At 39.7% G+C, this 13,772-nt stretch overlaps 1 protein-coding gene across 1 annotated transcript in view; it reads right to left on the bottom strand.

Annotated features, from left to right (window-relative positions):
- NEB (nebulin) overlaps positions 1-13,772 on the bottom strand; it is a 251,975-nt gene that overhangs the window by 196,823 nt on the left and 41,380 nt on the right. Inside the window, exons 10-17 of the mRNA XM_058436183.1 lie at positions 8,873-8,977; positions 8,094-8,201; positions 5,314-5,430; positions 2,691-2,795; positions 2,497-2,604; positions 2,295-2,399; positions 1,782-1,880; positions 721-825 (exon numbers count right to left, since the gene is read on the bottom strand). Coding sequence (XP_058292166.1) covers positions 721-825; positions 1,782-1,880; positions 2,295-2,399; positions 2,497-2,604; positions 2,691-2,795; positions 5,314-5,430; positions 8,094-8,201; positions 8,873-8,977 — 852 coding nt within the window. The remainder of the gene's footprint in view (positions 1-720; positions 826-1,781; positions 1,881-2,294; positions 2,400-2,496; positions 2,605-2,690; positions 2,796-5,313; positions 5,431-8,093; positions 8,202-8,872; positions 8,978-13,772) is intronic.

Raw genomic sequence — 13,772 nt, 5'->3', positions numbered from 1 at the left:
AATTCTAGCTATTATGCTCATATTTGATTCCTAACGCTGAATGTTTTATAGAGTAGCACATATATTCTACAGTTAACTTACTTTTTTATGATATAAAGGCATCACTTTCATTTGACCTCTAAGTTCTCTGCAAGGGTTATCTCATAAATCATTACAATACTCATTGATGCCAGATAATCTTAGTACTCATTTATAGAATTATTGAAGAAATTGAGAACCCCAAGGATAATTTAACTTTTCTATAAAAGGAAGTTTGAAAAATGAAGGATAGAAATGGGTATCTGGACTTCTGCCCTTTCAATCCCCTATATCTTTATTCATGCAAGTTCTCATACATGTAGAAATAAGTATCATTTGTGTGAAATAAGGGACATTATAAGCCCAGAGAATAAATGAATTATATATAATTTAAATGAATATATGGCTAAAAGATCTACCATTAAAATTTGCAATTAAGCATACATGAGAGGTAGCATTCTGAGGGCTGGTTACAATACTATATTACGATTATCTAATTGTATGAAACTACTTATAAGACTGCTACACACATTTTGTAAGGTGAATTCAGTTATATTGGCAGAGGCACAGGAACATGATACAAATGTTAACAGTTCTTCCCATTTTTAACATTAATCTATTCATTGAATTGCAACAAAGCAGTTCAAAAATAAAAGCACAGGTTGTCAGTACATCACGTGGTACAGGGCTTGAGGAACTTACATCACTCAGGTTATAGGCATTGACTTTGTGCTGGATAAAAGCAGGAGTATCAGGGGGGACATGGCACTTGAACTTTTCACTTTCATGTTTTGCTTTGTAATTTAACTATGACAGAGAGAGAGAGAGAGAACCAATTAGTTCAGAAGAATTGTTCCAGAATACAAAAATTCTTGTGTGGTACATTTTGTAAAGTCAGTGACAGCATTATTGAGATCAGAAGAGACATCTAGAGCTTGGGTAGGCCACCTGCATTACTGAACCTGTGTGTGGGACACTTGACAGCTATTATCACATCTGTCACCATGGTAGGACCCTAAGGGAATGAGGTGGCTCTGTCAAACATGTTCCCCTCCCTGCTTAGCACAAGTGGCCCTGTAGGTTCTGAGAGGGCCCCGCCCTGTCTCTCTTGTCACTGTCAGTGCTCACGTACCAGAGCCACTTTCCTTTCATCTGATTAAGAGTCCTCTCACAGACATCAGGGCTTTTGATGCTCTAATTGGAGCCTTCATTTCTGGCCATTCATCTATTGAGGTCACTTTTATTGTTTTAGTTCAACACAGCTTTGGAAATCCACACTTAAAGCTCACATAATAAAATTTGTCTCAGAGATTCCAATTTCCAGAAACTTACTAGGGAGAGAGAAACTCATGTACTAAATACCTGCTGTTGGCCAGGGTATACGCAGTGCATATTTCTTCCTTCACTTACTCTTCAAAACAGCCACAAATTATAAAAGGGAAATATCAGCCAGTGGTGGGTTAAATCTTTGGCCACCCAGACATCAGTGACAGAGCTAACATTTGAATGCGGTTTTGTTTGATTCTAGAACTCATGTTCTTTCCATTGCTTTAAGCTACATTTGTTTCCTTCACAGAATTGTTTCACTGTATATTTTATCCACCCAAGAAATGCAGAAATATATTTTTATACAAATATATACTGTTTAAACTTGCTAACATTCAGTCTTTTGAAAAAACTTGGTAAGACATTGGATTTTATGTATAGAGTTATGAAATGTTATCCCTCATAATGGGGTATCCTGGGTAGTTAGAGGAACTTACGTCACTCAGTTGTTTGGAATTGACTTGGGCTTGTAGCAGAACAGGAGAGTCCGTAACTTGGGTGAATTTTGTCTTATCTGGATGCACTTTGTAGGTGTGCTGTGGGGAAGCAAAGGCATTTAGTTTAGTAGTATCACCTGTCAGATCCAAGGTGGCTCACAGGCCAAGCAAATAGAACCTCATGCCCCACAAAGCAATGAAACTTGTAGTTAATAAAATATATATTTTTTCTAACTAGACAGTGGTTTGAGAGGTGCTCTTATATCTGTATGAGAAACTTTCCTATATCTTCAGGTTTCTGATAACTCTTCTTTGGGAAAATGAGCTAGAACTACCTCTTAAAATGTAGGGATGTCAACGAGGGGAAAATAGGATATTTACTACAAAATAGATTTCCTTTCTTGCAATTGCCTGGCTTACATTTATTTGTAAAAGTGGCAACATTTTAAACATATCCTGACCACTAGATGCTATGGAAGGCAGTCACATTCGAAGTTCAGACTACAGACTTACATCTTTACACTGATCTAGTTTCTTAATTGCTTCATATTCTTGAGTTATGGTCTGAGGGAAGAAGCCTTTGCCTCTGTCTTCTTCGTATTCTGCTTTGTAGTTTTTCTATGAGAAGAAGAAATCAGGCATAAGATGCAGCCATTGTATTCATGCCCTAAGAAAAATGTTATTTGGAAAGTCAGACAATTGTCTTAGAACTTACATCACTGTTTTGAGCTGTGACTTTCATGCAGTGTGAATGGTATGGATCCTCGAAGCTGCCTACATAATGTCCCAAAATATTTTTTAAGTAGGAATCTTTGTATTTTTTCTGCAAGACAAAACATATTTCATTTATTAATTGGTGAAATAATGGGTTCTTTTTTTAACAGAAAGAGTGACAGTAAGATTGCTTACATCACTACTGAAGTTCTGCAGAACAGTATCGAGCTTGAATTTGGGGGTCTCGCAGTAATTTATGCTCTTTGCCTTTGTCTTTTCATAGTTTTCCTTGTATAGTTTCTGTCAAAGAAAAAAAAATCGGTTAAAGTAGATTCCTGTCACTCCCACGCTGATTATAACACTTACATTTTCTAACACTAAACAAAAAATGAAGAAAAGATATCGCCTGTCAACTGTCTTAAAAACTGACAACTGAGGCCGGGTGTGGTGGCTCATGCCTGTAATCCCAGCACTTTAGGAGGCCGAGGCGGGCGGATCACGAGGTCAGGAGTTTGAGACAAGCCTAGCCAACAAAGTGAAACCCTCTCTCTATGAAAATACAAAAAGTTACCTGGGCATGGTGGCGGGTGCCTGTAATCCCACCTACTTGGGAGGCTGAGGCAGGAGAATCACTTGAACCCGGGAGGCGGAGGTTGCAGTGAGCCAAGATGGCGCCACTGCACTCCAGCCCGGGCGAGTGCGAGACTCCATCTCAAAACAAAACAAAACAAAAAGAAAAAAACCTGACAATCAAACACGGAATGTCATGAATTGTAAGACTGTTCTATTAGCAATTATTATAAAGCCTGAGTTTCGTACATTCCAAACTCAAAAAATTAGGAAACCCATATGCCACCTCTGACCATGCCCTTAGTAGCAGAGATTCTTGTGTATTTGTGAATTGCTGCCCTCTCTCTCAGCTCACATACTCTTTCCTCACTGATAGCACCACAGCAAACACAGGTTTTGAGGAATTGCAAGTTGTTTAATTCTTTTTAAACAAATCTTCATGAAAAAGTTATATAAGGTGAGAAATACACAATCTCCCTCCCTCCTATACCTATAAAAAATCTCCTATTATACAAACAATTGGCCTTCAAAATAAGATATATATATATATATGAACTGGTACTATGAGTTATTACTAACTCTTCTCTGCCAGGATTTATCTTTAGCGTGAACAAAAAGAAGCAATGATTAGTTTTAAATATGCAGCTGATAAAGCAGATTATTGTCACTTTTTTCATTCTCGGTTTTCAAAATGTAAATGGTGCTATTCATGTTTAATATTTTTATATTCCTGTCTTTATCAACAAAGGAGATTTGAACTTGGGCTTTTAGATGTTTAATAAGGATTTTTTCACTTAGAGAGTAAAACTGCTTTAAACTGCTTTTACATTACGGGTGGGAATGTAAATTAGTACAGCCACCATGGAAAACAGTACAGAGATTCCTTAAAGAACTGAAAATAGAACTACCATTCAATCCAGCAATCCCACTACTGGGTATCTACCCAAAGGAAAAGAAATCATATGAAAAAGACACATGCATAAGTATGTTCATAGCAGTACAATTCACAATTGCAAAGATGTGGAACCAATTTAAGAGCCCATCAACCAACGAGTGGATAAAGAAAATGTGGTATATATACAGCATGGAATGCTACTCAGCCATGAAAATGAATGAAATAATGTCTTTCAAAGCAACTTGAATGGAGCTGGAGGCTATTATTCTAAATGAAGTAACTCAGGAATGAAAAACCAAATATCATATGCTCTCACTTATAAGTGGGAGCTAAGCTATGAGGACACAAAGGCAGAAGAATGATATAATGGACTTTGGGGACTTGAGTGGAATGTTGGGGTGGGAGTGAGGGAGTAAAGACTACATATTGATCATAGTGTACACTGTGTAGGTGATGGGTGCACCAAAATCTCAGCAATCAACACTAAAGAACTTTTCCATGTAACCAAAAACCACCTGTACCCTGAAATAAAATGTTTTTTAAAAGAAAGCAAACGTGCTTTGCATTGATTTCCCAGCAGAGCTATTTGGACAGATCCATTTATACCCTCTCACTTGCCACTTTCCTACACCTGCTCCCCAACCACACACACATATTTCCTATGCTGCTGACTTAGTTCAAGGGACAAGGAAAAGATAACTAACCCACACAGACAGCTACATAAAATCCACAAATTCTAGGAAAGCTTAATGCAAACCTAACCGTAAGAGATAAACTCAAATCATCACATATTCAATCTCTCTCTCTCTCTCTCTCTCTCTCTCTCAGGCTGTTAGTCCTTTAATCCCAAGCCCAGTCTCATTTGCCTAATATGCTTTAAATTGAACGGCTTAGTCGGGCTCTTAATAATTGCACAATTAGAAAGTCCTGTGAAGACTTAGGGGCCCATGTTTTAAGTTCTGTTGTTGGCAAATGATGGTTTCTGGGGCCAAGATCTATCTTTGAAAGTCTCCTTCTGCTTCTGTCAAAATAACAACACATCTGCAATGTGGATGCCCAGGTGCCCAGAGCTCATAAGCAACACATCCATATGGAGGCCCAGGTGCCCGGAGCTCATAAGCAAATGAGAATTTCCCTTCCCATTGAATTAACCCCACAGAACCACAAACATTAAGGCACGTTGTACTCAGAGGGACTCATGCCTTTCTGTGGTTACATAGTTCCAATGAACCTACCACTCCACAACCTTAACGTATTTTCAAAGTTATATATTCATTTAGTCATTAAAGGAGAAAATTTTCATTTCTTTTGCAGCTAAGGTTTAAAAACACTTTTGACAAAAAATATACTTACATCACTTAGGGCATCTCCTGCTGCCTTCAGCTGCCTAAGCAGTGGGTTCTCTGAAGCAGGAAGCACATTGTAATCTGCTTTTCCTTTATTCTTTTCATAGTCTTCTTTGTATTTTACCTGTAGGAGTGAAATAAAATGATAAAGTAACTCTATGGGTTATTTTTGCCCCCGTCTCTATTATGAATATGACATACTTCCACAAATCAATTTTCTCTTTAGAAAAACGGCAGCTTGACATTTTATAAACAAAATACTCATAGTAACTCTTAACAGCAGCAGAGAAACTGCATAAATTTCCAGGATGCTTTTTCTTCCCATTCATTTATTCATTCAAACTTATCCATAGGGTGTCAATTCTGTTTCTGGCTTGGGGACAGATATAAGAAAGAACACACGGTCCTTACCCTCAAAGAGAGAGATACAGAAATAACAGGAGAGATAAAGAAATCCAAATAGTGACCGTGCAAGATGTCCCAGATACCTGCTGCTATAGAACCTTCACTCAGCTCTCAACGCCCAGCTACCCTACCTGCCAACACACTCCTAAAGAAAGGAAGCTGGAAGTACCACTAATCCACCCTTTTATGCCTCACCTGCAACTGTGCATGGAGCACACATGTATTCAATTTACAAGCAGAAGGAGGAGGAGGAAGGAGCAGGGAAAAGGAGCCTTGCTTTTCCTTCTGCCATTCCTATTTGCACTTTTAATTCCAGCTATGGCAGAAGCAGCAAGTTGAGGGGTGTTGGGGGAGAATAGGGAAGCCAGGGTTCACAAGCCCCCATCAGGAGCCTGTCCACAGGGATTAGAACAAGAAACTGATCCTGGTTCCCACCACGATCCCCAGTGTAAGCCCTTTATTCAGGCAATGTAACCACAGAAGTTCAAGGAATCCTAGATAAATCTACCACGTATGAACTCAGAAAACAAAGGCAATCAGCTTGGTATCCAAAGGCAAGAGATACACGAGGGAAGCACAGAGGCATCCACCCCTCAGCCTCCACAGAGCATCACAACAGTATGCTACAGGAATGGGAGACTCAGATCACTTTTCCACCTTAGAGAATTAACTGTTTCCTTGAAAAATGGAAACAACCAGAAAGCAGATTCATAAACTGTACTCTCCCCCTACCTGCATCTGGGATACGCAGCCTTCTTCCCTGTTATGCAGATGAACTGTCAGGGCTTGTGGCAAAGCCATCCCCTCCTCTTAAGCACCAGATCTCTTCCCCTTCCACCTACTCTAGGATATCACTCCAGACATTCTTCCCCATTCCAACATCACCAAATCTTCCCTTTCTACTGGATTCTTTCCATCAACATGATGTTTTTGTTTCGTATCTTAGAAAGTCCCTCTTTACCCAGTTTTTCATCAGCTACTTGCCCATTTTCTTCTTTTCTTACCGGGAAAATACTTAGAAAGAGTTGAATATACTTGTATCTTCAATTTCCCTCTTTTCATTCACTCGTGAATCCTCTCCAAGCAGACTCCACCAAATTGTTCTTGTTCAGGTCACCAGAGACCAGACATTGGTAAATCCATTTCAGAGACATTTGACACAGTTGATAACTCCCTTCCCCCTTCACTTGCTTCCCAACGCATTGCCCTCTCCTGATTTTGCTTCTCCCTCATCTCACATATATGTTCCCATGGAAGGACCCCAGAGTTCAGCCCCTAAAGTTTTCTGTTTACACTCACTCTCTTGATGCTCTCCAGACTCATGGCATGAAATAGTCTCTATATGTTGATGACACCCCAGTTTATACAACTTTCCATATATCTCCCTGAAACTTCAGGCTCGTGTAGTCGACTGACCTCTGACACGTCCATGTGGATATCTAAAAAGCATCTCAAATCTACCATATCTGAAGATGAGCTCCTGTCTGTCCTCCAAAAAAATTACCAACTTCTTCCATAGTCTTCCCTGTCTCAATAAAAGGAAACCCCATTCATCTAACTGCTTAGACCAAAACACGCGTCATCCAATCCATCAACAAATCAAGTCAGCTGCTCTTTCAAAATACTTCTTATCACCTGCCTTGCTACCCTCCTGGTCCAAACCACCGTCTTACACGTGGAGGCTGTAATAGCCTTCTAAGTGATGTAATCCTGCTTTCTCCGGCACAGCCAAGGCCAGGGTTAGAACCAAGTGTGTTTGGCTTCGAAGTTTATGCTCTCTTTAGTGACCATCGTGCTTTAGAATGCCAAGGACTCAGGCCATTCACCAAAGTCACTCAATCAAACATATGGAAATATCCATGGATTTATGAACCTGCGACCAGGTTTTTTCATAGTCAGTGGGAAAATAAGAAAAATAATGATAGTGTTGCATGTATGATTGCCTGTCTTCGTATAAGGCCGCCAATTGCCTCTTCCTGGGGGGGAGAAGTCCTGCTGTCTAAGATTACAGTCTTTCTCCTTCTAAACAGCAAAAGGCCCTTCCAGTAAGAAGACACTAAATCAAATTGATAAATGTACAGTTTGGTTCCTCAGGCAAATAATAAATTAGGAAATATTGAAGATGGTAATTAGATGTTATTAATGCTCATACATGGCAAAACATTTTTAGTAGCCCCATTATAATTCCAAAGTACTTTTGTTGTTGTTCTTCTTGTTTCAATTCTACTCTTTTTCAAATGTCTCACATCCACTGGTCTCAGCCCTGGTAGTTCCCCCAAGAACCACTCCTCCCCTTTTTTACTAATTATATACGGGAGCCAAAGTTATAAGAAATTCACCCACACTCAAACAATCAAGATAAATGGGATGATTTCCTCATACCTTGCTAGCTGCCACACCAGCTTTTTTATTCATTTTATACTCTGGTGTTTCAGTCTGCATGAAGTAGATCTGGTCTTTCATGTTTTCAAAATCTTCCTGGTATTTCCTCTGTAAGACATTAGACAAGCTGAAGAACTGCTGTGGAAACGAACTATGCAAGAATTTCCATGAGAAGACACAGGGATTTGGAAAAGTTACACAAAGCCACCCTGTCCTTGGTTTAGGCTGGTCAGATTACAATTAGAGAATGTGGTACCATTACAAAAATGATTAGCAACTTAACAGAGATTTAGAACAATTAAAATAGGCTAAAAGCAGAATTAGAAAGGCTTTTCTTGGCTACCAAGAAAGAGCTCTTAAGGGCCAGGAGCAGGGAACTTAAGAGAAAAGAAAAACAATAGTTAGACTTATGTTTTCCAGTGAGGAGATACTAAATTAATAAATTTCACAACTGTACAGTTTGGCTCCTCAGGCAAAGAATAATTAAAAAGAGTCCCTTTAACTTGTACTAACTGTACTTTGTAGTCAGTAAGAGGGTCTCACCGTAATGTGTTGTAAAAATCGAGGTAGAAATCATGGCATTTGGCCAAAATAATATTTCTCAAAAGGAAAGAGTTTGTGAAATTTCTTTCTTAACAGGAACTCTACACCAGGTCTTGCCCCAAGAAGAGGGGCCTCAAGTGTTCTGGCACCCATTCAGGTAGAGCAGGTGGCTAGAAGTCACCAAGGAAAGGGGTCTCCCTCCCAGGATGACCGGCCAGCCATCCCTTCCCACTTACTGTGCTAATGTTATCAGCATTCATTCTGGCGTTTGCAACTTCAAAGCAAGGTGTCTCACTCCATTTGCCTTTGATTTTATTTTCATAGTCTTCTTTGTATTTTTGCTAGAAAAAAAGAAAATAAGACAAGCATAATTCATGAATTGACAAATAAGACAGCAAATTAAGAAATAATGATTAACTTTTAAAAATATCTTCAGCAAGCCACTCTTAGGTCCTTAATAAATGCCTTTAAAAAAAATCTTCCAATGTACTGTCAATTTACCCAACCAGAAAGTTGGGTGATGGGGATAGAGAACGGAGAAAGAGGGTACTAACACCCCCTCCCCTTGCTGAGTTTGGGGACTTCATTCATTCGGAAGTTGCAGATGTCCCCTGATGTTTAAAGAAATAGAGTCAGAAGTCATCCTCTATTTATATTTCAGAGTTACAGTACAACCTATCAACCTGAGATTTCTATGCTAAATGAATTTAGCCATTAATTTCTAAGCTTTACCAAAACTCCTAGTTATCCAGAAAGAAACAACCATAATAAAATTCAACTTGCAGGCTAACGAATAGATCTTCGAGTTTAGAGTTAAATTTAATAGGAACTGGAAAGTAATTCAAAAATTGAATTATTGCCCCATCTGACTCCCAAACCCCACTCCATCTGAATCCCAGGCTGTAAGCTCCTGGAAGAGAGAGGTGGTATGTCTTCTTTGCTTTCATATCCCCAGAACCCAACACAAAATGCAGCACACAGAAGTTACATCATAGATGTTTGTTCAACTACACTAAACTGAGACTATGATATGTGGTTTTGAAATACCTTGGCTTAAGTGTTCTTGGAGCAGAATTAACCAAGCCAACCCCAAACCTGGGTCCATGAGCTACAGCCCAAGCTGAGTTAGAGCAATTCTCCCTCCATGGCTCATAAAAATGTGTTAACAGATATAACTAATGGGTCTCAAGGCACTGGCATATGCCTACATCCCCACAATACCCTTTAAGGAAAAAGAAAGTGTCTTTCTGGTATACCTGTAACAGAAGGTGAGTGATGTGGTGCAGAGTCAACGAGCTTGAGTTAAAGGAAGCTTAGCCCTCACTCAAATGCCTAATTTCCTTTCTTCTCAAAAGGTTAATATGCAAATAAATAGCCAACTGGTTTTCGCAGCTATATATTTTAGAGTCCTATCAAACTCTGGGACCAAGACTTGACTTTGTATTGACCAAATATGATTGTTTTCTCAGCCACAAGTGCTGGCAATAATATTTACAGAGAAGGCTGCTAGGAAGTTTAATAAGATCATTCGCTAAAGAGTGCTTTGTAAACCCCACAGCGCTAAGCAAATATAGGGTATAAAAATTGTAATAATAATAATCATAGCTATTACTATTGTCATCATCATAACAGAAAGAAACTCTGTAAGAAAGAAAATTGTATGGTGGGGAGGGAACAATTCTTCAATGGAAATCTTTGCTGAGATAAGATCTGTGCTATACAGCTGATTGACTTACCTGCACTCTGTTTTGAAGATTTAAAGAACAGAAGTCAATAAAATTGATTTCTGGATTTGCTAAGACTACTTATAGAAATGTTTCTAATCTTTTTTTTGGAGACAGACCTCTTCAAGAAATTGAGAAAGCTATAAAATGCTCACAAACAGTTATAACTTCAGAGGTTCTTGATGTACACATACCTCAGGTTGGGATCTCCTAATGTATCGTTTTTTGGAGGGACATGGCCCTATCTCTTGCTTGCTGTCAAAGGAGAAAAACCTTAGGATTGGGAAGGGGCAATTGGGCCTGATCCCCAAAACTGAGATCCAGAGAACTTTGAAACATAATTTAAAGTTGAGAAGGTAGGAGGTATTCTTAATGAGGTCTAAATGTTGGGCATTTATCAAGAAACAGGCATAGCATATGTAGATTTGTTAAGGATAATTGAGCAGGAGATTAATTCTCACAGTGAGAGATAGATGTCTGGTTTTCAAGAAGATATTAAAACAAGACGCAAAACAAGAGTGTAAGATCACTCAACTCCCTCATTCAAAGTCCTTCTTTCCTTCTTAATCTTCACAGACCATGACATATTATTTCCTCCTATCCAGCAGCTGAAATGGGTCAGGGTGGAGATGGAGCTCTCACAATCCACTCCTGAGCACTGCCAAGTCTGGGAAGATTTTCATGACACAAGAGGAGGCTGGAGCTTGTTGACTACTGAGGAAGTTATGGCCTTCTGTCTCATTTGTGAGTAGGAGAGAAGTTGATAGGACAAGGGTCCATACGTGGAGGAGTGAGAGGAAGAGAGAGGTATGTGACCATGTGGGACCCTCTCTACCAGCCAAGGGGTCTCACTCTGCAAGTCTGAGAGTGAGGCCAGAGCTTTTGTACAATACATGGAGATGGGTTACTCATGTCAGGGTCCAACATTCAACCTTCTCAACATCCAAACACAACAGAGTTGGAGAGAAAGGTTAGGGGGAAACCTTTCTCTCCAAACTCTGTTGTATTTGCAGTTGAACGATGGAAACTTGGAAGAAAGAGTCAGTTTAACTTCTCTAGAATTTTTTTGGTTTGTTTAACAGAGGAAAGTATGTCAGGCCAATTCCAAGCTCTGGGACACCTTCTCTGGGTAAGGGGGTGACCATGTGTCCATAGATACAGTAAGATTGTTTCCTTCCTCCTCAGAGGTCAGCTGAGGGGACTTCCATGGGGCCACAAACTGGGTACCCTGGTGTCTTGCTTAAACATATAGCTTCATTATCTACTTTCAACATCTGAATCTGTAATTTTTATGTGATTATCAAATGGAAAGGAATACGAAGCCAGTTAATTACCCTTCTTTTTTCTGTGAGTAGCTAAGCACTGGGACTCCTGATGGTTCCATTCATAGAAAAGTTATCCCTGCAGAAAAGGTATAAGAACCCAGCTGGTATTTTTATTGCCCACAGTGGGCCTAACACTGCCTGCTTGACTCAATCAAATCTCTTCTGGTGAAATCAATGGAAATCGTCCCAATTCTATGTGACAGAAGAATTTCCATGGTTTTAGAGGACCCGGGCCTGGTATCTTCATGCTGTGTAACAATATGTTACTGAAAGATTATTTTTATAAAAAAATTTAGGCTCCAGTTGGTATCAGTGGGAAATTCCAACCTGAAAGCGCATATATTTTTTTTTGTGGATCTGGAAGGGAGCAGAGAGGCAGGTACAGAGAAACTAAAGGGACTTCCCAATATTGCATTCAGGGCCCCACTTTCAGCTGGTCATGGTGTGCATAGTTTCCCCACCTGGAAGGCCTGTTTCTATGAACAACTCTGCCTGTTCATCTACTTTAGAGCTACAAAATATAGCGGAGACAGAAGGAAGTATGTAGCTAATGGCTTTGGCCAAAGACAAAGGTGAGAGAATTGATTCTGACAGGCGTAGTAAGGAAGGCTGGTAAACGGAAGGTAACATTAGTGTAATCACTGCAGATATGCAATCATTACCATCTGAACTGGGAACTGTAAGAAAAGGATGTGAGGATGCACAGAGAACTCCACCCCAAAATATGGCTCCCTAGTATAATGAGTATTTTGAATTAAAGGCCCTTAGAGATTAATGGAAGATAGAAGAGACTTCTTTCTACATAAAGACCAGACAGACCAACTAAGAAGAAAAATTGTTTCCCCACTAACCTCCCACCCCCATCCTATCTCTCAATCCTCTACCTCTCCCAAAGCACAGGCTCCAGTTTCCTTATCTGTCTAAGGTCCGGACCTACCAAAGAAGAAAACAATTCCCTCTGACCCCTTCCCTGAGTTTTCAACTGAACCTATATTGCAGGAGGGAAGACTAAAGTCTGTCAGAAACCTGGACAGACTATTGTCATAAACCATTGTTTGCTTTGTGGGCCCAACAGACTTCACCCCAGACTATTGTATGTTCTTCAAACCCATTGAATTCTCCCTAGTAATCATTTCTTGCTCCTCAACAGAATTCCTCTTCTCCCCACTCCCCATAACCTGTTTTGCCAGGATCCAAGTTCATAGTCTTTCTGTAACCTCAAGATGGTATATAAGCTTCTGCACCCCCTGGGGAGCTGGAGCTTCATTCTGTAGGTTCCCGTGTGTACACGTTAAATAAATTTGTATGCCTTTTCTCCAATTAATCTGCCTTTTGCAAGCTGATTTTTCAGCCAACCTTCGGTGGGCCAAGGAGGACCCCTTGGCTCCAACAGATGGATCTGGGAGACCTGATTCAACAAGGGGATATTGAGTTTAAATGCATGCAAGTGAGTAGATAAAGGGTTTTTTTTTTTTAATTTATTTTTTTATACTTTAAGTTCTAGGTAGGTAAAGGAGATTTTTATCCTATTTTAGAAGATATGATCCTGCTGCAACATGGGCCAAAGCATCTTGAGAGTGAGGAGGGAAGATAGTACCAGAGGTAAGTCACTCTTGGCAGCCCTGTGCCTCCCTTGTTGGATGGTTTGTTGTTGGGTGGACTTCTACCAATCACAAGCATTTCCCCCCAACACAACTATTATTTTGGATGCACAATAGTCATTAAGAACTCAGAAATCTGGGTTAAGACTGGGAATAAATAACGTCACCATGGCCAAATCCAGTGACCTTTTTCCACAGCCACCCTTCCTTAGCTCATACTATTACTCCACAGGGCAAAGCCAGTTCTGGCAATGCTTTCAAAGTACCCAATATTGTCACCTTGCCCACCTAGAATGGTGCCATCCAGTGCATATATAATGCAAGTCATTCTTGTAGCCACATTTTTAAATGTAGAAAGAAACATGTGGGAAATAACTTTAATAATACAGTTTACTGAACCCAGTAGATCTGAAAATTAACATTCCAACATGTAATCAACATAAAAATATTAATTTGAAACATTCTTTTCTTCAGAATTAAATACTC

The sequence above is a fragment of the Hylobates moloch genome, unplaced genomic scaffold (assembly GCF_009828535.3).
Source record: "Hylobates moloch isolate HMO894 unplaced genomic scaffold, HMol_V3 SCAFFOLD_1, whole genome shotgun sequence".
Classification (NCBI taxonomy): domain Eukaryota; kingdom Metazoa; phylum Chordata; class Mammalia; order Primates; family Hylobatidae; genus Hylobates; species Hylobates moloch.
Note: the sequence above shows the minus strand (reverse complement) of the source record. Positions and strands in the feature narration are given on the sequence as shown.